This window comes from Pristiophorus japonicus, chromosome 12 (genome assembly GCF_044704955.1).
Source record: "Pristiophorus japonicus isolate sPriJap1 chromosome 12, sPriJap1.hap1, whole genome shotgun sequence".
NCBI classification, from domain to species: domain Eukaryota; kingdom Metazoa; phylum Chordata; class Chondrichthyes; family Pristiophoridae; genus Pristiophorus; species Pristiophorus japonicus.
In genome coordinates this window covers 200,844,542-200,868,496 of record NC_091988.1, presented here as the reverse complement: position 1 = coordinate 200,868,496, position 23,955 = coordinate 200,844,542, and the positions used below count along the sequence as shown (strand labels likewise).

The 23,955-nt window shown below is 48.0% G+C and overlaps 1 protein-coding gene across 1 annotated transcript in view; it reads right to left on the bottom strand.

The window, feature by feature from the left end:
* The window catches only part of LOC139277656 (syntenin-1-like), a 43,711-nt gene that overhangs the window by 3,661 nt on the left and 16,095 nt on the right, over positions 1-23,955 (bottom strand). Inside the window, exons 4-8 of the mRNA XM_070896414.1 lie at positions 21,428-21,537; positions 18,035-18,196; positions 16,530-16,705; positions 15,177-15,348; positions 814-905 (exon numbers count right to left, since the gene is read on the bottom strand). Of these exons, the coding sequence (XP_070752515.1) occupies positions 814-905; positions 15,177-15,348; positions 16,530-16,705; positions 18,035-18,196; positions 21,428-21,537 (712 nt within the window). The remainder of the gene's footprint in view (positions 1-813; positions 906-15,176; positions 15,349-16,529; positions 16,706-18,034; positions 18,197-21,427; positions 21,538-23,955) is intronic.

The window sequence follows — 23,955 nt, the reverse complement described above, 5'->3', positions numbered from 1 at the left end:
CGGGCTCCACAGTTTTGGATCAGTTCAAGTTTAAGGAGGGTGCAGGGATGGAGGCCAGCCAGGAGAGCATTGGAATAGTCAAGTCTATAGGTAACAAAGGCATGGATGAGGGTTTCAGCAGCAGATGAGCTGCGACAGGGGGCAGAGTTGCGCGATGTTACGGAGGTGGAAGTAGGTGGTTTTGGTGATTGAGAAGGTTTGGGGTAGAAACCTGATCTCAGGATCAAATAGGATGCCAAAGTTGCAAACGGTTGGGTTCAGCCTCAGACAGGTGCCAGAGGCAGGGATGGAGTCCAAAGGTGTTTCACAGGAGCGTAATCAAACAAAAAATGACACCGAACCAAAGAAGGAGACATTAGGACAGGTGACCAAAAGCTTGGTCAAAGAGGTAGGTTTTAAGGAGTGTCTTAAAGGAGGAGAGAGAAGTGGAGAGATTTAGGGAGAGAATTCCAGAGCTTACAGCCCAGGCAGCTGAAGGCACGGCCACCAATGGTGGGGCGAAGGAAGTGGGGACGCACAAGGAGCCAGAGTTGGAGGAACACAGAGATCTCGGAGTGTAAGGCTGGAGGAGGTTACAGAGATAGGGAGGGGGAAGGCCACGGAGAGAATTGAACATAATAATTTTAAATATGAGGAGTTGGTGAACTGGGAGCCCATGTAGGTCAGTGAGCACAGTGGGTAATGATTGGTGTTCCCCAGCCTGTACCCACCCCTGTTCCTCACCACAACTTTGTGACTCTGAGGCAAGAATGCTACCACTGAGCCGCGGCTGACACTCATATGCATCTGGTGCAAATGCACTCATTTGCTTACCTCTTCACCATGTGATCATAGATAGCACTTGGCATGATGGTGACGGTGACTGTGGTCCCAGAAGTGGCCAAGATGTCAGCGATCTGCGTGTCCTGTAAAATAAGGAGGAAGAATTGTAAATATATCAAGTTATGTTTAATATATATAACACACACATCTTTACCTTGTAAATTGTAGCTTTTGAAAGGATATAGAAAGAAAGCGACCAGAATGATTGAGGGATGGAGGGTTTGGGCTATGAGGAGTGATTATGTAAATTGGGCATGTTCTCACTGGGAAAGAGAAGGTTGAGAGACGATATGATTGCTGTTTTAAGGAATCTAAAGGGAACTAAATAATGTCGACCATGACAAGCTGTTTACCATGTCCATTGTTGTGTATCTGTAAAGCATGCACTCCCATGTTCCGCCACCAGGGAGCGCATCCCTTGAGAGCACTGTATATAAGCCAGCCCCTAAGGCCTGTTACTCACTCTGGAGTGTCTTAATAAAGACTAAGGTCACTGTTACTTTAACCTCCCTGTGTGCAGTCTCTTCTGTCTTAGGAACACAACAACTGGCGACGAATGCACAAATCCAACGCAAAGATGCATCAAACTGTGGGCATCCTGGAGAAGTTCTCAGAGGGTGAGGACTGGGAAGCCTCTATCGAACGGCTAGACCAGTACTTTGTAGCCAACGAGCTGGACAGAGAAGGAAGCGCTGCAAAAAGGAGAGCGATCCTCCTCACGGTCTGCGGGGCACCGACCTACAGCCTCATGAAAAATCTTCTGGCTCTGGTGAAACCCACAGATAAGTCATATCAGGAGCTGTGTACACTGGTTTGGGTGCATCTTAACCCGAGGGAGAGCGTGACGAGGTATCGGTTCTATACGTACCAGCAATCTGAAGGTCAGGAAGTGGTGAGCTACGTTGCTGAGCTAAGGCAACTTGCAGGACAATATGAGTTTGATGGCTACCTGGAGCAAATGTTCAGAGACTTTTTTGTACTCGGCATTGGCCACGAGACCATCCTATGAAAACTTTTGACTGTAGAGACACCGACCCTCAGTGAGGCCATTGCGATAGCACAAACGTTTATGTCCACCAGTGATATCAAACAAATTTCTCAGCACACAAGTGCTAGCAATGTTCATAAATTAACTGGAACTGTGCTTACGAGCAGAAATGTACAGGGCAGAAACCATGAGTCTGCAACTGCCAGCAGGCCTCAGATGACTCAGAGTCGGCAACAAAGGATGAATGCAAGGCAATTCACACATTGTTGGTGTTGTGCAGGCTTCCATTCAGCCTATTCATGCCACTTGCAAGAGCTGTGGAACAATGGGGCACCTCCAACGAGCTTGCAGACGAGCTGCAAGCTCTGCAAAACCAGCTAACCACCACGTGGCAGAGGAAGATCGGTCCATGGTGGATCAAAGCAATTTTGAGCATCAGAGAGAGGTGGCAGATGCTGAAGTACACGGGGTGCACACATTTTCGATGAAATGTTCTCCTATAATGCTAAACGTAAAATTGAATGGCTTATCCGTAGCTATGGAACAGGACACTGACGCTAGCCAATCCGTCATGAGTAAAAAGATGTTTGAGAAACTGTGGTGCAACAAGGCACTCAGACCAGCCCTGAGCCCCATCCACACAAAACTGAGAATGTACACCAAAGAGCTTATCACTGTCCTGGGCAGTGCCATGGTCAAGGTCACCTACGAGGGCACGGACCCGCTCTGGATTGTCCCAGGCGATGGCCCCACACTGCTTGGAAGGAGCTGGCTGGGCAAAATCCGCTGGAACTGGGATGACATCCGAGCGCGATCACATGTCGATGAGGCCTCATATACCCAGGGTCTGAACAAATTTCCTTCCCTTTTTGAGCCAGGCATTGGAAACTTTTCCGGGACGAAGATGCGGATCCACTTGGTCCCAGAGGCACGACCCATTTACCACAAGGCGCAAGCGGTACCTCACATGATGAGGGAGAGTGTGGAAATCGAGCTGGACAGGCTGCAACGCGAGGGCATCATCTCCCCAGTGGAATTCAGAGAGTGGGCCAGCCCGATTGTTGCAGTACTCAAAAGCGATGGCATGATCAGGATTTGCGGAGATTATAAAGTAACTATTAATCGTTTCTCGCGACAGGACCAATACCTGCTACCTAAGGCAGACGATGTATTTGCGACGCTGGCAGGAGGCAAGACGTTCACCAAGCTCAACCTGACTTCGGACTACATGACGCTGGAGGAATCTTCGAAGGGCCTTACCTGCATCAACACGCACAAGGGACTGTTCATCTACAACAGATGCCCGTTTGGAAATCGGTCGGCTGCAGCGATCTTCCAGAGAAACATGGAGAGCCTACTCAAGTCGGTACCACGCACGGTGGTTTTTCATGATGACATATTGGTCACGGGTCGGGACACCGTCGAGCACCTACAAAACCTGGAGGAAGTCCTCCAGCGACTGGATCGCGTAGGGCTGCGGTCTTCATGGCAACAGAAGTGGAGGTTTTGGGGAGAAAGATCGCGGTGGATGGCATTCGGCCCACAGACACCAAGACAGAGGCTATCAGGAACGCGACCAGGCCACACAACGTCACGGAGCTGCGGTCGTTCCTGAGACTCTTCAACTATTTTGGTAACTTCCTAGGGGGGTTAAGCTCCCTCTTAGAGCCCCTACATGTGTTATTGCGTAAAGATGAGAACTGGGTATGGGGAAAAAACCAAGTCATTGCTTTTGAGAAAGCCAGAAACATTTTATGCTCCAACAAGCTGCTTGTATTGTATAACCCGTGTAAAAGACTTGTGCTAGCATGTGATGCGTCGTCGTACGGAGTCGGGTGTGTATTACAACAAGCTAACATTGTGGTGAAGTTGCAACCTGTCGCCTATGCTTCCAGGAGTTTGTCTAAGGCCGAGAGGGCCTACAGCATGATTGAGAAAGAGGCATTAGCTTGTATCTTTGGGGTAAAGAAAATGCATCAGTACCTGTTTGGTCTCAAATTTGAGCTGGAAACCGATCACAAGCCACTCATATCCCCGTTCGCAGAAAACAAGGGGATAAATACTAATGCCTCAGCCCACATACAAAGGTGGGCACTCGCGCTATCAGCGTATAACTATACCATCCGCCACAGGCCAGGCACCGAGAACTGTGCGGATGCTCTCATTCGGTTACCATTGCCCACCACAGGGGTGGAAATGGAGCAGTCTGCAAACTTGTTGATGGTGGCGCAGCCCGCAGACTTGTTGATGGTCATGGAAGCGTTTGAAAATGATAAATCACCTGTCACAGCCCGCCAGATTAGGACTTGGACCAACCAAGATCCTCTGCTGTTCCTAGTAAAAAACTTTGTACTGCATGGGAGCTGGGCCAGCATCCCCGTTGAAATGCAAAAGCTAATCAAGCCGTTCCAGCGGCGAAAGGACGAGCTGTCCATTCAGGCAGACTGCCTGTTGTGGGGTAACAACGTAGTGCTACCCAAAAAGAGCAGGGAGACGTTCATCTCGGATCTCCACAGCACGCATCCTGGTATAGTAATGATGAAAGCGATAGCCAGATCCCACGTGTGGTGGCCCGGTATCGATTCTGACTTAGAGTCCTGTGTACGGCAATGCAGAGTATGTGCTCAGTTGAGCAACGCGCCCAGAGAGGCACCACTAAGTTTGTGGTCCTGGCCCTCCAGACCATGGTCGAGGATCCATGTCGACTATGCGGGCCCGTTTCTCAGTAAAATGTTCCTGGTGGTGGTGGATGCTTTTTCAAAATGGATTGAATGTGAAATAATGTCGGGAAGCACCGCCACCGCCACCATTGAAAGCCTGAGGGCCATGTTTACCACCCACGGTCTGCCTGACATACTGGTCAGTGACAACGGGCCATGTTTCACCAGTGCCGAATTTAAAGAATTCATGACCCATAGTGGGATCAAACATGTCACCTCGGCCCCGTTTAAACCAGCCTCCAATGGGCAGGCAGAGCGGGCAGTACAAACCATCAAACAGAGCCTTAAACGAGTCACAGAAGGCTCACTCCAAACCAGCCTGTCCCGAGTATTGCTCAGTTACCGCACGAGACCCCACTCGCTGACAGGGGTGCCCCCGGCTGAGCTACTCATGAAAAGGACATTTAAAACAAGACTCTCGCTGGTTCACCCCAACCTGCATGATCAAGTAGAGAGCAGGCGGCAGCAACAAAATATAAATGATGTTCGCGCCACTGTGTCACGGAAAATTGATCTGAATGACCCTGTGTATGTGCTAAACTATGGACACGGTCCCAAGTGGATCGTGGGCATGGTGATAGCTAAATAAGGGAGTAGCGTGTTTGTAGTCAAACTAGACAATGGACAAATTTGCAGAAAGCACCTGGACCAAACGAGGCTGCGGTTCACAGACTGCCCTGAACAACCCACAGCAGACACAACCTTTTTCGAGCCCACAACACACACCCAAAGGATCAACGACACCACGTCGGACCAGGAAATCGAACCCATCATGCCCAACAGCCCAGCAAGGCCAGGCTCACCCAGCAGCCCTGCAGGGCCAACAACACGCCAGCCCAGCGAGGGCACAGCCAACACACCAGAACAGACATTTGTACAGAGTCGGTTCACCAGGGAAAGAAAGGCTCCCGACTGCCTCACCTTGTAAATAGTTTTCACTTTGACTTTGGGGGGGGAAGTGATGTTGTGTATCTGTAAAGCATGCACTCCCATGTTCCGCCACCAGGGAGTGCATTCCCTGAAGTCCCAAGGGATCCCAGCACCCCTTGGGAGCACTGTATATAAGCCGGCCCCTAAGGCCTGTTACTCACTCTGGAGTGTCTTAATAAAGACTGAGGTCACTGTTACTTTAACCTCCCTGTGTGCAGTCTCATCTGTGTTCGGAACACAACATCCATAACAGTGGAAGCAGAGGACAAGGCCAGCACTCGAAGGGCGGTAAATACAAATTGCGGAAACAACATTTCAGTGAGCGAGTGGTCAATCTATGGAAAGGCTCCTTTGGGAGATGGTGGAAGCAGTTAGTATAGATTCATTCAAATGCAAATTATATTTCCTTCAGGAATTGACAATTTGGGACACAGTCTATGACTAATTTGAGACATGACATGTGGTAAGCGTAGTGTGGCTTGGGAGGAACAGGTGACTTTGAACCTATGGACCGAGAAATGAGGTGACTAATGCCCGCCCGATCCAAGAGGCCTGAGGATCAATGAAAATGATTCCTCGGGCCTCATTAGCCTTTCCAGCATTGAACTCGCCTCCAGAGGCAACTTGCTTGAGCGACATGATCAATGTCGGTCTTTCTGCCTCACCGGCAGTGGCCCTAGGGTAAGTCCCGGGTGGGGAGGGGGAGTTAGATTGGGATCTGGAGGGGGTGGGTGGGTGGGTCGCCGATCGTGATCCCTGTGGAGTCAGGGCAGATCTCCTCCTGGCTCCACGGGATGGGTTTATTTTTCAACAATAAATAACTTTTAAACTTACCTGGAGTTGATGGTTCGTGGGGTCATTGAAGAATCCCGAGCAAGGAATGTCCCAAACCTGCCCCGCCCATTGCCAATGAATATCTCGATGGGAGTCTTTCAACGGGCCGAATTTAATGGAGATGCCTCAAATAATGGCCCAATTTAGCAGTGGGATTAATGCCTGCACAGGTTGGGCGCAGACTGTCCCACTGCTAAATTGGTACGCTTTACACACATTTTATGCCCAAAATAACAACACCAATTCCAATTTCTACCCCTTTGGTTCCCAAAGCTTTCCATCACTCAGGTGGGGGTTACCTCGCCTCAGTTCTGGACCTGTTTCTACCACTAAGCCAAGGCTGACACAAGGTGCCGGGCAGACCTGCCATAAGCAGAAATACAAGCTATACCGATGGCCGCGTGACTAAATGTGCTGCCTAGTGTGGCAGTGAAGCATAAAAAGCTGGAGGTTCCAGGTTCAATCCTAATGCCCTTGGCTGGCACGCTGGTAGGGGTGGTACCACTGATGTCAGCACCTCAGGGTGGGGGCAGAGGGGAAATAATCGGTCAGGACTCCTGATCCAGTGACTCCTGCTGGAAAAATCCTGGATTTCTGTAAAATAACTGAGGACTATATGGAGTTTGGACATTGTGAATCCCCATGGTCAAATAGCCTGACAACACATTGTCCAGGCACACACACATGAGAAAAGGTATTAGAATCTTACAGCACAGGAGGAGGCCATTCGGCCCATTGAGCCTGTGCCGGCTCTGTGAAAGAGCAATCAAATCAGTCCCACTCCCGCGCTCATTCCCCATAGCCTTGCAAATTTCTTCTTTTTCAAGTATTTATATAATTCTTTTTAAAAAGTTATTATTGAATCTCCCTCCACCATCCTTTCAGGTAATGTGTTCCAGATCTTAATACCCATTTTATGCACAACTTGTCTCCTCATTTCCCCTCTCGTGCTTTTGCCAATTATTTTAAATGCATGACCTCTGGTTACTGACCCACTTGCCAGTGGAAATACTTTCTCCCCATTTGCTCCATTAAAAAACCCTCATAATTTTGAATACCTCTATTAGGTCCCCCCTTACCCTTTTCCGCTCAAACGAGAACAATCCCAGCTTCTCTAGTTTCTCCACATAACTGAACTCCCTTAACCCTGGCACCATTCTAGTAAATCTCTTCAGCACCCTCTCCAGAGCCTTGACTTACTTCCTAAAGTGTCATCTTTCGGATGAGACGTTAAACTCAGACCCCGCCTGCTCCCGCAGTAAAAAATCCCATGACACTATTTCAAAGAAGAGCAGGGGAGTTCTCCCCGGTGTCCTGGCCAATATTTATCCCTCAAATCAACAAACAAAAACAGATTAACTGGTCATTATCATATTGCTTTTAGTGGGGGCTTGCTGTGCACAAAATGGCTGCCACGTTTCCCACGTTAAAACAGTGACTACATTCCAAAAGTACTTAATTGGCTGTAAAGTACTTTGGGAAGTCTAGTGATCGTGAAAGGCACTATATAAATGTAAGTCTTTCTTTTTGCTCAGAATTGTACACAATACTCCAGCTGAGGTCTAGCCAGAGATTCAGAAAGGTTTAGCATGACTTCCTTGTTTTTGTATTCAATGTCCCTATTTACAAAGCCAAATATCCCACATACGCTTTTTCTGCCTTCTCAACTTGCCCTGCCACCTTCAAATATTTGTGAATCTTTGCCTTGTTCATTCCAATAAAGAACCTCCCATTATCTCCCAGGTTCCATCTCTATACCCAAGTCATTATTATCATAAGAACATAAGAAATAGGAGCAGGAGTAGGCCATCTGGCCCCTTGAGCCTGATCCGCCATTCAATAAGATCAAGGTTGATCTGATCTTGGCCTCAACTCCACTTCTCCGCCCGCTCCCCATAATCTTTGACTTCCTTATCTTTCAAAAATATGTCTATCTCCACCTTTAAATATAGTCAATGACCCAGCCTCCACAGCTCTCCGGGTAAGAGAAATCTAAAGATTCACGACCCTCTGACAGAAGAAATTCCTCCTCATCTCCGTTTTAAATGGGCGACCCCTTATTCTGAAACCATGCCCCCTAGTTCTAGATTCCCCCCCGTAAGGGGCAACATCCTCTCTGCAGCTACCCTGTCAAGCCCCCTCAGAATCTTACACATTTCAATAAGATCACCTCTCATTCTTCTAAACTCCAATGAATATAGGCCCAACCTGCTCAACCTTTCTTCATATGGCAACCCCTTCATTTCAGAATCAACCTCGTGAACCTTCTCTGAACTGCCTCCAATGCAAGTATATCCCTCCTTAAATAAGGAGACCAAAACTATATGCAGTACTCCAGGTGTGGACTCACCAATACCCTGTACAGTTGTAGCAGGACTTCCCTACTTTTATACCCTTTGCAATAAAGGCCAACATTCCATTTGCTTTCCTAATTACTTGCTGTACCTGCATGCTAACTTTTTGTGTTTCATGTATAAGGACCCCTAGATCCCTTTGTACCACAGCATTTTCTAATCTCTCCCCATTTAAATAATAATCTGCTGTTTTATTTTTCCTACCAAAGTGAATAACCTCATATTTTCCCACATTATATTCCATCTGCCAGATTTTTACTCACTCACTTAGCCTGTCTATATCCCTTTTCAGATTGTTTGTGTCCTCCTCACAACTCGCTTTCCCACCTATCTTTGTATCATCAGCAAATTTGATTACATTACACTCGGTCCCTTCATCCAAGTCATTAATATAGATTGGAAATAGTTGAGGCCCTTTCTCTTTGCAAATACTGATAAACTTCAGCGATGTATTTGTTAGATATTCAGACGTTGTACCAATAGCTTTCTGCCACGAGATGTCGCCTTCAGTACAACCCCTGAATTCTACAGTGACCAGCTCCTTCCTGCATAGTGCACTCTGCTTAGCACATAGGAAATGTGATTCAGCAACTAAACAGGATATCGGAGTCATTGTCGCAAGCTGAGTGGAAAGAAGCAGTCAGAGCAGAGGGTCAGAGGGGAAAAGGCAGCCTTGCTGGGGCATCACAGCAGCATCTGGTGACGGACGCAGAAAGTGCAGGTGCGCTGCCAACAGCAGTGACTCATCCTGGAGTCCGAGGGTGGGGTCACCTATCCGGTGATTCAAGTTTCTTGTTTCTGTTACTGCACAGACAATCGCAGGGCCAGGGGAAACCGCAGTTATTACAGATTCTCTGCAAACTGCAGTTATTTATGGACTGGATTTTCAGTTCTGGTCATTTCGGGGCGGTAAAGTTAGTGCCCGGGAACAATTTGCGCTTCTATCAGCAAAATTCATCAGCTGGGCCCCGAGTGTGGGGCGGAGCGCTAAGGGAGGCATTCCACACCTCTTTTAGGAGGCAAGACCGGCTGAGCAACTGAAAATCCCAAGCTAAACAGCCGGCCTCTGAGCGCCCGAAGAGAGGCTATTGTGGCAAAAAAAAAAAAAAAAAATCGCATCTAAAAACACAACTAGCAAAATACCTTAAACACCCCTCAATAAGCTATATCGCAAAAATAAAAATAAACAAAACAATCAAACTTACCTCATTCAACAATTCCATCACTCACCGCCTCGGACAGCTCTGACTGCCTGGTTGACCAGGCAGTCCCACCACGGCATGCTATAGGCCGAGCGCACAACAAATTTCCCCGTGCAGTCGTAACTGGCGGCGTTGCACACTGGCTCGACTCTTACGGGCGGTTCTGCTCTGCGCCCCCGCAAAACGGCAACAAATTTACTGGTGGAGCGCCAGGGCTGGCCGGCCACCCGGAAACCATCCCCACTGCCATTACCACCCTTCCGGGGCGCTAACAGGGGCAGCAACATAGGGAAAATCCAGATCACAGGCTCCGTGCAAAGGGGAGAGGGATAAATCTGCTAATTATAGGCCAGTCAGCCCAACATCAGTGGTGGGGATACATTTAGAGACAATAATCCGGGACAACATTAACTGGCATTTGGAAAAGTATGGGCTAATAAATGAAAGTCAGCACAGATTTGTTGAAGACAAATCATGTTTGACTAACTTGATTGCATTCTTTGATGAAGTAATGGAAAGGATTGATGCTAGTAATGCAGTTGATGTAGTTTACGTAGACTTTCAAAAGCCGTACGACAAAGTACCACATAATAGACGTTAGCCAAATTAAATGTCATGGGATTAAAGGGAGAGTGGCAGCATTGATACAACATTGGTCAAGGGACAGAAAGCAGAGAGTTGTGGTGGTCAGACTGGAGAGAGGTGTACAGTGGTGTTCTTTTGATGTATATTAATGACTGCTCTTTTGATATATATGTTAATGACCTGGACTTGGGTATACAGGGCATAATTTCAAAGTTTGCAGAGGATATAAAACTCGGAAGTGTAGAAAACAATGAGGAGGATAGCAATAGATGTCAGGACGACACAGAGACTGGTGAAATGGGCAGGCACATGGCGGATGAAATTTAACGCAGTGTGAAGTGATACATTTTGGTAGAAGGAATGAGGAGAGACAATATGAACTAAATAGTACAATTTTAAAGGCAGTGCAGGATCAGAGAGACCTCGAGGTGTATGTACACAAATCTTTGAAGGTGGCAGAACAAGTTGAAAAGGCTGTTAAAACAGCATATGGGATCCTAGGCTTTATTAATAGAGGAATACAAAAGCAAAGAAGTTATGCTAAACTTATAATTTAAAAAAACTGGTTAGGCTCCAGCTGGAGTATTGTGTTCAAATCTGGGAACCACATTTTAGGAAGGATGTCAAGGCCTTCGAGAGGGTGCAGAGGAGAATAGTACCAGCGATGAGGGAACTCAGTGATGTGGAGAGACTGGAGACATAGAAACATAGAAACATAGAAAATAGGTGCAGGAGCAGGCCATTCAGCCCTTCTAGCCTGCACCGCCATTCAATGAGTTCATGGCTGAACATGAAACTTCAGTACCCCCTTCCTGCTTTCACGTCATACCCCTTGATCCCCCGAGTAGTAAGGACTTCATCTAGCTCCCTTTTGAATATATTTAGTGAATTGGCCTCAACTACTTTCTGTGGTAGAGAATTCCACAGGTTCACCACTCTCTGGGTGAAGAAGTTTCTCCTTATCTCGGTCCTAAATGGCTTACCCCTTATCCTTAGACTGTGACCCCTGGTTCTGGACTTCCCCAACATTGGGAACATTCTTCCTGCATCCAACCTGTCCAAACCCGTCAGAATTTTAAACGTTTCTATGAGGTCCCCTCTCACTCTTCTGAACTCCAGTGAATACAAGCCCAGTTGATCCAGTCTTTCTTGATAGGTCAGTCCCACCATCCCGGGAATCAGTCTGGTGAATCTTCGCTGCACTCCCTCAATAGCAAGAATGTCCTTCCTCAAGTTAGGAGACCAAAACTGTACACAATACTCCAGGTGTGGCCTCACCAAGGCCCTGTACAACTGTAGCAACACCTCCCTGCCCCTGTACTCAAATCCCCTCGCTATGAAGGCCAACATGCCATTTGCTTTCTTAACCGCCTGCTGTACCTGCATGCCAACCTTCAATGACTGATGTACCATGACACCCAGGTCTCGTTGCACCTTCCCTTTTCCTAATCTGTCACCATTCAGATAATAGTCTGTCTCTCTGTTTTTACCACCAAAGTGGATAACCTCACATTTATCCACATTATACTTCATCTGCCACGCATTTGCCCACTCACCTAACCTATCCAAGTCACTCTGCAGCCTCATAGCATCCTCCTCGCAGCTCACACTGCCACCCAACTTAGTGTCATCCGCAAATTTGGAGATACTACATTTAATCCCCTCGTCTAAATCATTAATGTACAATGTAAACAACTGGGGCCCCAGCACAGAACCCTGCGGTACCCCACTAGTCACTGCCTGCCATTCCGAAAAGTACCCATTTACTCCTACTCTTTGCTTCCTGTCTGACAACCAGTTCTCAATCCATGTCAGCACACTACCCCCAATCCCATGTGCTTTAACTTTGCACATTAATCTCCTGTGTGGGACCTTGTCGAAAGCCTTCTGAAAGTCCAAATATACCACATCAACTGATACTCCTTTGTCCACTTTATTGGAAACATCCTCAAAAAATTCCAGAAGATTTGTCAAGCATGATCTCCCTTTCACAAATCCATGCTGACTTGGACCTATCATGTCACCATTTTCCAAATGCGCTGCTATGACATCCTTAATAATTGATTCCATCATTTTACCCACTACTGAGGTCAGGCTGACCGGTCTATAATTCCCTGCTTTCTCTCTCCCTCCTTTTTTAAAAAGTGGGGTTACATTGGCTACCCTCCACTCGAAAGGAACTGATCCAGAGTCAATGGAATGTTGGAAAATGACTGTCAATGCATCCGTTATTTCCAAGGCCACCTCCTTAAGTACTCTGGGATGCAGTCCATCAGGCCCTGGGGATTTATCGGCCTTCAATCCCATCAATTTCCCCAACACAGTTTCCCGACTAATAAAGATTTCCCTCAGTTCCTCCTCCTTACTAGACCCTCTGACCACTTTTATATCCGGAAGGTTGTTTGTGTCCTCCTTAGCGAATACTGAACCAAAGTACTTGTTCAATTGGTCTGCCATTTCTTTGTTCCCCGTTATGACTTCCCCTGATTCTGACTGCAGGGGACCTACGTTTGTCTTTACTAACTTTTTTCTCTTTACATACCTATAAAAACTTTTGCAATCCGCCTTAATGTTCCCTGCAAGCTTCTTCTCGTACTCCATTTTCCGTGCCCTAATCAAACCCTTTGTCCTCCTCTGCTGAGTTCTAAATTTCTCCCAGTCCCCAGGTTCGCTGCTATTTCTGGCCAATTTGTATGCCATTTCCTTGGCTTTGATACTATCCCTGATTTCCCTTGATAGCCACGGTTGAGCCACCTTCCCTTTTTTATTTTTACGCCAGACAGGAATGTACAATTGTTGTAATTCATCCATGCGGTCTCTAAATGTCTGCCATTGCCCATCCACAGTCAACCCCTTAAGTATCATTAGCCAATCTATCTTAGCCAATTCATGCCTCATACCTTCAAAGTTACTCTTCTTTAAGTTCTGGACCATGGTCTCTGAATTAACTGTTTCATTCTCCATCCTAATGCAGAATTCCACCATATTATGGTCACTCTTCCCCAAGGGGCCTCACACAATGAGATTGCTAATTAATCCTCTCTCATTACACAACACCCAGTCTAAGATGGCCTCCCCCCTAGTTGGTTCCTCGACATATTGGTCTATAAAACCATCCCTTATGCACTCCAGGAAATCCTCCTCCACCGTATTGCTTCCAGTTTGGCTGGCCCAATCTATGTGCATATTAAAGTCACCCATTATAACTGCTGCACCTTTATTGCATGCACTCCTAATTTCCTGTTTGATGCCCTCCCCAACATCACTACTACTGTTTGGAGGTCTGTACACAACTCCCACTAACGTTTTTTGCCCTTTAGTGTTCTGCAGCTCTACCCATATAGATTCCACATCATCCAAGCTAATGTCTCTCCTAACTATTGCATTAATCTCCTCTTTAACCAGCAATGCTACCCCACCTCCTTTTCCTTTTATTCTATCCTTCCTGAATGTTGAATACCCCTGGATGTTGAGTTCCCAGCCCTGATCATCCTGGAGCCACGTCTCCGTAATCCCAATCACATCATATTTGTTAACATCTATTTGTACAGTTAATTCATCCACCTTATTACGGATACTCCTTGCATTAAGACACAAAGCCTTCAGGCTTGCTTTTTTAACACCCTTTGTCCTTTTAGAATTTTGCTGTACAGTGGCCCTTTTTGTTCTTTGCCTTGGGTTTCTCTGCCCTCCACTTTTCCTCATCTCCTTTCTGTCTTTTGCTTTTGCCTCATTTTTGTCTCCCTCTGTCTCCCTGCATAGGTTCCCATCCCCCTGCAATATTAGTTTAACTCCTCCCCAACAGCACTAGCAAACACTCCCCCTAGGACATTGGTTCCGGTCCTGCCCAGGTGCAGACCGTCCGGTTTGTACTGGTCCCACCTCCCCCAGAACCAGTTCCAATGCCCCAAGAATTTGAATCCCTCCCTGCTGCACCACTCCTCAAGCCATATATTCATCTGCGCTATCCTGCGATTCCTACTCTGACTAGCACGTGGCACTGGTAGCAATCCCGAGATTACTACTTTTGAGGTCCTACTTTTTAAATTTAGCTCCTAGCTCCTTAAATTCTTTTCGTAGGACCTCATCCCTTTTTTTACCTATGTCGTTGGTACCAATGTGCACCACGACAACTGGCTGTTCTCCCTCCCATTTCAGAATGTCCTGCACCCGCTCCGAGACATCCTTGACCCTTGCACCAGGGAGGCAACATACCATCCTGGAGTCTCGGTTGCGTCCGCAGAAACGCCTATCTATTCCCCTCACCATCGAATCCCCTGACGCTGGGATTGTTCTCCTTGGAGCAGAGAAGGTTAGGAGATTTGATAGAGGTGTTCAAAAATCAGGAATGGTTTTGATAGATTAAATAAGGAGACACGGTTTCCAGTGGCTGAAGGGTTGGTAACCAGAGGGCACAGATTCAAGTTGATTGGCAAAAGAACCAGAGGCGACATGAGGAAATAGTTTTTCCACACAACAACTTCTTGTGATCAGGCATGCGCTGTCTGAAAGGTCGGTGGAAGCAGATTCAATAGTAACTTTCAAAAGACAATTGGATAAATACTTGAAAGGAAAAAATTAACAGGGCTATGGGGAAAGAGCAGGAGAGTGTAAGTAATTGGATAGCTCTAGCAAAGAGCTAGCACAGGCACAATGGGCCGAACAGCCTCCTCAGTGCTGGATCATTCTATGACTTATTATAGTTCTGATTATTGAGATTATTACAGGTATTGTCCCTCACCTTTAGTCCGATGATGTTCTGTCCGTTGATCTCACAGATATTGTGGTCAGTCAGTAGCCCATTCCTGGCAGCGGAGCTGTCTTTCACAATGGAGGTGATTTTTCCACGTTTGTAGATGAACCCAATGTGACCAGAGCTGTCCTTGTGCATTGTGATCGTTCTCTGGAATGGCCTTGGAAGAGCGAGAAATTAAATCACTGAAAGTTAGGAAAATCTGGGTTTAAAAATAGCGTAAAAAGAACCACAACTCCGCAGGAACATTGGAATTGCTCGTCGCAATAAGGTCCCATCTAATTCACCTTCTACCATCTTGGGAGTCACATGATACAACGATCATGGAGTTGTTGACCAATCACAGCAATCAACCTCTATCAATGAGTCTACAACAGATCCGGACATGAGGCGAAGAAAACCCACAGTGGGGGAGAGCTTTGGGAAACAGATCCAAAGCCGCAACACTCAGAGCACGAGGTGGGAGTGAAACTTAGAAAAAGCTTAGAACTGAAGTAGAATCACCTGAAACTGTGAATTAGATAATGTCTGATCTGTACCTCAATTCCATTTACCCATCTTTGCTGCATATCCCTCGATGCCCTTACCTTAGAGAGATGGGGAGATGAAGAGCTTTAGGGAAGGGAATTCTGGAACTTAGGGCATAGGCTGCTGAAGGCACGGCCACCAACAGTGGCGACAAAGGAAGTGGAGGATGCACAAGAGGCCAGAATTGGAGGAACATAGAGTTCTCGGCGGGTTGTAGGGCTGGAGGAGGTTATAGGGATAGGGAGGAGTGAAGCCGTGCAGAGATTGCTGGATCGGGAGCCAATATAGGTCAGCGAGCACAGGGGTGATGGTAAACGGGATTTGGTGCGAGTTAGGACACAGGCAGCAGAGGTTTGGATGAACTCAAGTTAATGAAGGGTGGAAGATGGGAGACCAGCCAGCAAAGCATTGGAGTGACTGAGTCTGGAGGTATAAAGGCACCGGATCAGGGTTTCATTAGCAGATGGGGCTGAGGCAGGGACGCAGATGGGCGATATTACAGAGGTGGAAGTAAGCGGTCTTTATGGTGGAGAGGATATGGGGCATGAAGCTCAGCTCAGGGTCAAATAGAATGCATCAGGAAAATAAAAGACTGTACAGCAGGTTATTTCAGCAATGGAGCTAAAATTTTACAAAATTTACCCATCAAAGTATCTAATGGTGAGGAGCCTTCAAAAAATAAAAATCGAAAAGAAAGAGTTAATTCTTACAGATTATAGTTACTGAGGATTAGTATTGGAGGAACCCCTCAGCCCCACCCTCTGCCTCCTCGACAGTGCGATAAGACCCGGAGGGGTGATGCTCGATGCTTACCGGTCGCGGACAACGATGGAGATCTTGTCCTGAGGTGCCTGCTTCAGCGCTTTGTGTGCTTTGTCAGTGCTCCACCCAGCACAGGTCCCGCCATTGAGTTGCAGGATCTGGTCCCCAAAGCGCAGACCAACGAGAGAAGAGGGGGAATTGGCCTGTACCAACTGGACAAAAATTCCCTAAAAAAAAAATGAGCAGGTAATGGGTGATATAAGGAAAGGAGAGCAAACAACTTGTATTTATATAGCGCCTTTCATGACCATAGGATGTCCTTTTACAGCCAATTAAATGCTTTTGGAGTGTAGTCACTGTTGTAATGTGAGAAACGCGCAGTCAATTTGTGCACAGCAAGCTCCCACAAACAGCAATGTGATGATGACCAGATAATCTATTTTTAAGTGATGTTGGCCAGGACATCAAGGAGACCACCCCTGCTCTTCTTTAGATAGTGCCATGGGATCTTTTGCATCTTTTGAGAGGGCAGTCAGTCTAACATCTCATCCGAAAGATGGCACCTCTGACATTGCTGCGCTCCCTTAACACTGCACTGGAAAGTCAGCCCAGATTGTGTGCTCAATTCACTGGAGTGAACCCATTACCATCTGACTCAGAGGCAAGAGTGCTGCCCACACTAAGCTGAGCTACATATAGGGTTCGTAATGATGACTTGGGTCCATGGCTGACTATCTCGGTCAGTCAGATACCTACATTTAATACGGGTTAATAATGAGAGGGGACCATCTACTGAGGTTCTGCAACCAAATTGGAAAACCAAAACTGAGGGAAATCTTGGAAGATGCAGGAGGTGAGTGATTGAATTAATTAGGAACCGACCTTTCACCTCATCCAAACGAATCCCCTCACCTGGTGATTATTAAATGATTAGAGAAGAACGCGAGGCGATCGTTTCATAATCTGGAGTTCAGGTAGGAACTGACTTCGGGCAGAATCTGCCTTTGGACAGGTTTGAAAGAGCGCAGAGTTATGGGGTGTACGACTAATTGGACAGTTCTTTCAAAGAGCCAGCACAGGCATGATGGGCTGAATGGAGAGACTGGAGAAGCTAGGGTTGTTATCCTTAGACAGAGAAGGTTAAAGGGAGATTTAATAGAGGTGTTTAAAATCAAGAATGGTTTTAATAGTGTAAATCGGGAGAAACTTTTTCCAGTGGCAGAAGGATCGATAACCAGAAGACACAGGTTTAATGAGTTTGGCAAAATAACCAGAGACGACATTAGGAAAAAAATTTTTACGCAGCGAGTTATAACCTGGAATGCGCTGCCTGAAAGGGAGGTGGAAGTATATTCAATAGTAACTTTCAAAAGGGAACTGGATAAAGACTTGAAAAAGGAGAAACTTGCAGGGCTGTGGGAAAAGAGCAGGGGAGTGGGACTAATGGATAGCTCATTCAAAGAGCTGGCACAGGCACGATGGGCCAAAGAGCCTCAATCTGTGCTTTAAGATTCTATGATGGGACCTAGGGGTGCATTAGCGTCACTGTTACTTACTTTGTCGATTGCCCGCAGGCGGAGTCCAACCTTTCCAGCCTGGTCCTTGCAGAGGATCACCTCCCGTACACCAGCTTTGATCTCAGCTCGATGAAGCCCCAGGCTGTTCCCAGTCACTGGGGCCACCATGTTATTGAACGCTGACTGGTTGCTGGCGACTTGCTATAGAGTGAAACAGAAAAAAAGTCCAAACCGTCACGGAGAGAGAGGATCAAACTGGACAGACAGAAGTCTGCGAACCGTCTCTGAACCCTGAATTGAGAGGTCCCAAAGTTGGCGGCATCGAATAAATTTATTCGATTGCTGGAGCAGTCTACGAAACTGTTACCGGCAACACTTGGTGTGGCCACTGGAGGCATTCCATCAGTGTCAGCACTTTTAGTAGCGGCTTTTTAACTTAGCCAAAGTTTCGAGTGATTCTGTCTCCGGATTTCAGTTAGTTGAATAGAAACATAAATTTAACAAAGGAATAGGAGGAGGCCGTTCGGCCCCTCGAACCATTCAATTAGATCATGCACGGGTGAAAACCCCTCCACAAGATGGCCGCTTAGAGATTTCTGATGCCCTGAAACACTGGGTTAGACTGTGGCTTTGTGCGAGAGTGCAAGGCGGGTGATAGCCAATCGACAGCCCGTTTTATATCTCTCCCGTGCTTTTATTTCTGTTGACTTCAATGCAAATGAAAATGGGGAAGATGTGAATGGGCTGCCGACTCGTTATCACCCGTTTTACACCGTTGCATAAAGCCAAGGTCGACTCCATTGTCCTTCTGGTCACGTTGGCGACACTTGACAAGGCCGGCATTTATTGCCCATGCCCCGTTGACTGGAGAAGGTTGTGGTGGTGGATCGTCTTCTTGAGGTATTGTTTGTACAACTGAGAAGCTACGTCACATGGTGTTAGCAGTTAATTTCCAACAGTCTATCGACTCTGGATCAGTTCCTATGGACTGAAGAGTAGCTAATGTAACACCACTGTTTAAAAAAGGAGGGAGAGAGAAAATGGGTAATTATAGACTGGTTAGCCTGACATCAGTAGTGGGGAAAATGTTGGAATCAATTATTGAGGATGAAATAGCAGCGCATTTGGAAAGCAGTGACAGGATCGGTCCAAGTCAGCATGGATTTATGAAAGGGAAATCATGCTTGACAAATCTTCTGGAATTTTTTGAGGATGTAACTTGTAGAGTGGACAAGGGAGAACCAGTGGATGTGGTGTATTTGGACTTTCAAAAGGTTTTTGACAAGGTCCCACACAAGAGATTGGTGTGCAAAATTAAAGCACATGGTATTGGGGGTAATGTACTGATGTGGATAGAGAACTGGTTGGCAGACAGGAAGCAGAGAGTCGGGAAAAACGGGTCCTTTTCAGAATGGCAGGCAGTGACTAGTGGAGTGCCGCAGGGCTCAGTGCTGGGACCCCAGCTAGTTACAATATACATTAATGATTTAGATGAAGGAATTGAGTGTAATATCTCCAAGTTTGCAGATGACACTCAACTGGGCGGCGGTGTGAGCTGTGAGGAGGATGCTAAGAGACTGCAGGGTGATTTGGACAGGTTCGGTGAGTGGGCAAATGCATGGCAGATGCAGTATAATGTGGATAAATGTGAGGTGATCCACTTTGGGGACAAAAACACGAAGGCAGAATATTATTTGAATGGCAGCAGATTAGGTAAAGGGGAGGTGCAACAAGACCTGGGTGTCATGGTTCATCAGTCATTGAAAGTTGGCATGCAGGTACAGCAGGTGGTGAAGGCGGCAAATAGTATGTTGGCTTTCATAGCTAGGGGTTTTGACTATAGGAGCAGGGAAGTCTTACTGCAGTTGTACAGGGCCTTAGTGAGGCCTCACCTGGAATATTGTGTTCAGTTTTGGTCTCCTAATCTGAGGAAGGATGTTCTTGCTATTGAGGGAGTTCAGCGAAAGTTCACCAGACTGATTTCCGGGATGGCGGGACTGACATATGAGGAAAGACTGGATCAACTAGACCTTTATACACTGGAGTTTAGAAGATTGAGAGGGGATCACATAGAAACTTATAAGATTCTGATGGGACTGGACAGGTTAGATGCAGGAAGAATGTTCCTGATGATAGGGAAGTCCAGAACCAGGGGACACAGTCTTAGGATAAGGGGTAGGCCATTTAGGACTGAGATGAGGAGAAACTTCTTCACACAGAGAGTTGTTAGCCTGTGGAATTCCCTGCCGCAGAGAGTTGTTGATGCCAGTTCATTGGATATATTCAAGAGGGAGTTAGATATGGCCCTTACGGCTAAAGGAATCAAGGGGTATGGAGAGAAAGCAGGAAAGTGGTACTGAGGGAATCATCAGCCATGGTCTTATTGAATGGTGGTGCAGGCTCGAAGCGCTGAATGATCTACTCCTGCACCTATTTTCGATGTTTCTATGTAACTAGTGTGGGACTAGAGTCGTACATCGGACTGGGTAGTGAGGCGCCTGATTCCCTTCCCAAAAGGACACGAGTGAACTGGTCGGTTTTTACAATATGGAGAGAGGAGGGGGGCGGGGGGGAGAGATGGTGTAGTGAGGGTTGGGGTGGGCGGGGGTGCTGAACGAGGGGGGGTGCTGAGAGAGAGATGGGGGGGGGGAGTGGTGAGAGAGAGAGAGAGGGACGGGGGGGGTGAGAGAGAGAGGGACGGGGGGGGGAGTGAGAGAGAGGGGGACGGGGGGGGGTGTGAGAGAGAGAGATGGGGGGGGGGGTGAGAGAGAGAGAGAGAGAGAGAGAGGGGGACGGGGGGGGTGGGTGTGAGAGAGAGAGAGAGGGGGACAGGGGGGATGGGGGGGTGTGTGAGAGAGAGAGAGGGGGCCGGGAGGGGGGGGGGTGAGAGAGAGCGGGGGGGGGGGTGAGAGGAGGGTGTGAGAGAGAGGGGGAGAGGGAGGGGGAGAGGGAGGGGGAGAGGGAGGGGGAGAGGGAGGGGGAGAGGGAGGGGGAGAGGGAGGGGGAGAGGGAGGGGGAGAGGGAGGGGGAGAGGGAGGGGGAGAGGGAGGGGGAGAGGGAGGGGGAGAGGGAGGGGGAGAGGGAGGGGGAGAGGGAGGGGGAGAGGGAGGGGGAGAGGGAGGGGGAGGAGGGAGGGGGAGAGGGAGGGGGAGAGGGAGGGGTGAGAGAGAGGGGTGAGAGAGAGAGGGAGAGGGGAGGTGGTGAGAGGGGGAGAGTGGGGGGAGGGACAGAGGGGGGGTGAGAGAAGGGGGTAAGGGAGAGGGGGAGAGGAGGGGGTGAGAGAGGGGGAGTGGAGTGGGTGAGAGAAGAGGAGTGGAGGGGGTGAGAGAGGGGAAGAGGGGGGTGAGAGGGGGGTGAGAGAGAGGGGGGGGTTGAGAGAGGGGGAGGGGGGGCCGAGTTCATTGCTCTTTCCCGATCCCATCGGATGCTTACTCCAGATCCTGAGACGGGCACCAGGGACGACATGTTCTCGAGTTTCTCACTCTTCAGGTCCAGACCCATGTAGTCGCCCAGCTCCTGCAGGTCCGGATACAAACCTGAAGCTAAACATAAACACCTCAGTCAGTTTATTCAGGAAAGTCTCAGCACCCCCCAACTAAAGTAACTGACACAGTGCAAGACCCAACCTAACCATCCTGCAATGAACAGGGTGGGATTGGGTCGGACTCCTGGTTTACACGCCTGCACGGTTTACTCTCTATTGACCTCAATCGGGCGGCGTGGTATGGTTGGGGAGTGGGAGGGACGGGGGCAAAATAAATCGGGCGGGAATGGGAATAATGCCCAATTTATAAGTTCTAATCTCAAGGAAATACGAGTCATTATTATGCAACTTGCTCTCAGAATTGAAGCCTCTGAGCCCCAGTGAATTTGCACCGTTCCGGGGGGTGGTGGAGGTGGGGTGGTGTTAGCGCGGTGGGGGAGGGAGTTAGCCAGGGGGGGGCTTAGTGCGGGGGGGGGGGGGGAGGTTAGCGCGGAGGGGCGGGGTTAGTGCGGGGGCGGGTGGTAGTGCGGGGGGCAGGGGGTCAGTGCGGTTAGCGCGGGGGGGCGGGGTTAGTGCGGGGGCGGGGTTAGCGCGGGGGGAGGTTAGCGCGGGGGGGCGGGGTTAGCGCGGAGGGGCGGGGTTAGCGCGGAGGGGCGGGGGGAGGGGGTCAGTGCGGGGCGGCGGGGGGGGGGATGGGGAAGAATCACTGCCTCCCTGTGCTGGAGGTACCCACTCCGAGTGAGTGGCAGCGTATTGGCCTTGACAAAGGGCAGAGTTGGGCACCACGTGGTGAGCTCCAGGCGAGGCCCTGCAGCCTCAACTCCCAAAACCAAAGGACCATGCTGGGGGGTGGGGGGCGTTGGTGAGTGGGCTGGTTGTGGGATCCTTGACAATCACCGCTCCCCCTCCACCAAACAAGTTAGGGCTTGGGCCTCCCACAAACGTGTGTGGATGGGCATTTGTCACTTCGTTTCTGAATTGAATTCCAATATTCAAACTGGTATGGTTGCAGTTGAACTCACTTTGGTGGATTATTAACCCAGATCTCTGGATTACTGGTCCAGTAACAAAAAGAACTTCCATTTATATAGCCATGTCACATAGAATCAGAGAGTCTACAGCACAGAAACATGCCATTCGGCCCAACTAGTCTATGTCAGTGTTTATGCTCCACATGAGCCCCCTCCCACCCGATCAACATTCCTTTCTCCCTCATGTACTATGGCTCAGTGGGCAGCACACTCGGCTCTGAGTCAAGAAAGTTGTGGGTTCAAGTCCCACACCAGAGACTTGAGCTCAAAAATTCTGGGCTGACACTCCCAGTGTGGTGCTGAGGGAGTGCTGCACTGTCGGAGGTGCCGTCTTTCGGCATCTGAGACGTTAAACCTCAGAGTCTGCCCCCTCAGATGGACGTAAAAGATCCCGTGGCACTATTTTGAAGAGCAGGGGAGTTACCCCCAGTGTCCTGGCTAATATTCATCCCTCAATCAACATGACAAAAACAGATTCCCTGTCACGTTGCTCACATTACAACAGTGACTACACGCCAAAAGTACTTCATTGGCTGTAAGGCGTTATATAAATGCAAGTCTTTATTTCTTTCTATCCAGCTTCCCCTGAAATGTATCTATGCTATTCAACTCAACCACCCCCTGTGGTATCGAGTTCCACATTCTCACCACTCTGGATAAAGAAGTTTCTCCTGAATTCCTTATTGGATTTGTTCATGATGATCTTATATTTATAGCCCCTAGTTTTGGGCTCCTTCACAAGTGGAAACATCTTATCCACACCTATCCTATTGAACCCCTTTGTAATTTTACAGACTATCAGGTCACCCTCAGTCTTCTCTTTTCTACAGAAAATAGACCCAACCAATTCAATATTTCCTGAAAGTTAAAGTCTCTCAGTTGTAAATATTGATTGCACCTTCAGTGCCTCTATATCCTTTCTGTAATATGGAGACCCGAAATGTTCACAGTACTCGAATTGTGGTCTAACGAAGGTTCGATACAAGATTAACATGACTTCCCTGCTTGTCAATTCCATTCCTCTCGAAACGAATCTCAGTGCTTTGTTTGCATTTTTTTGGCTTTGTTAACTTGCATCACTACTTTAATTATTTGTGAATCTGTACCCCTAGATCTCCTTGCCCCGTACCACATTTAGACTCTTATTTTCCAAAGAATATGTGGCCTCCTTATTCTTCTCACCAAATGCACCACCTCACACTTATCTAGATTAAAATTAATTTGACTTTAGTGCAGTAAAACGTCCCGCATGAATATTATAAAGCAAAATTTCACACCAAGCCACAGAAGGAGATATTAGGACAGGTGACCAAAAGCTCGGTCATAGAGGTAGGTTTTTGGGAGCATCTTAAAGGAGGAGAAAGAGGTAGAGAGATGGCGAGGTTTAGGAAGGGAATTCCACAGCTTAGAGCCCAGGCAGCTGAAGGGACCACCAATGGTGAAAT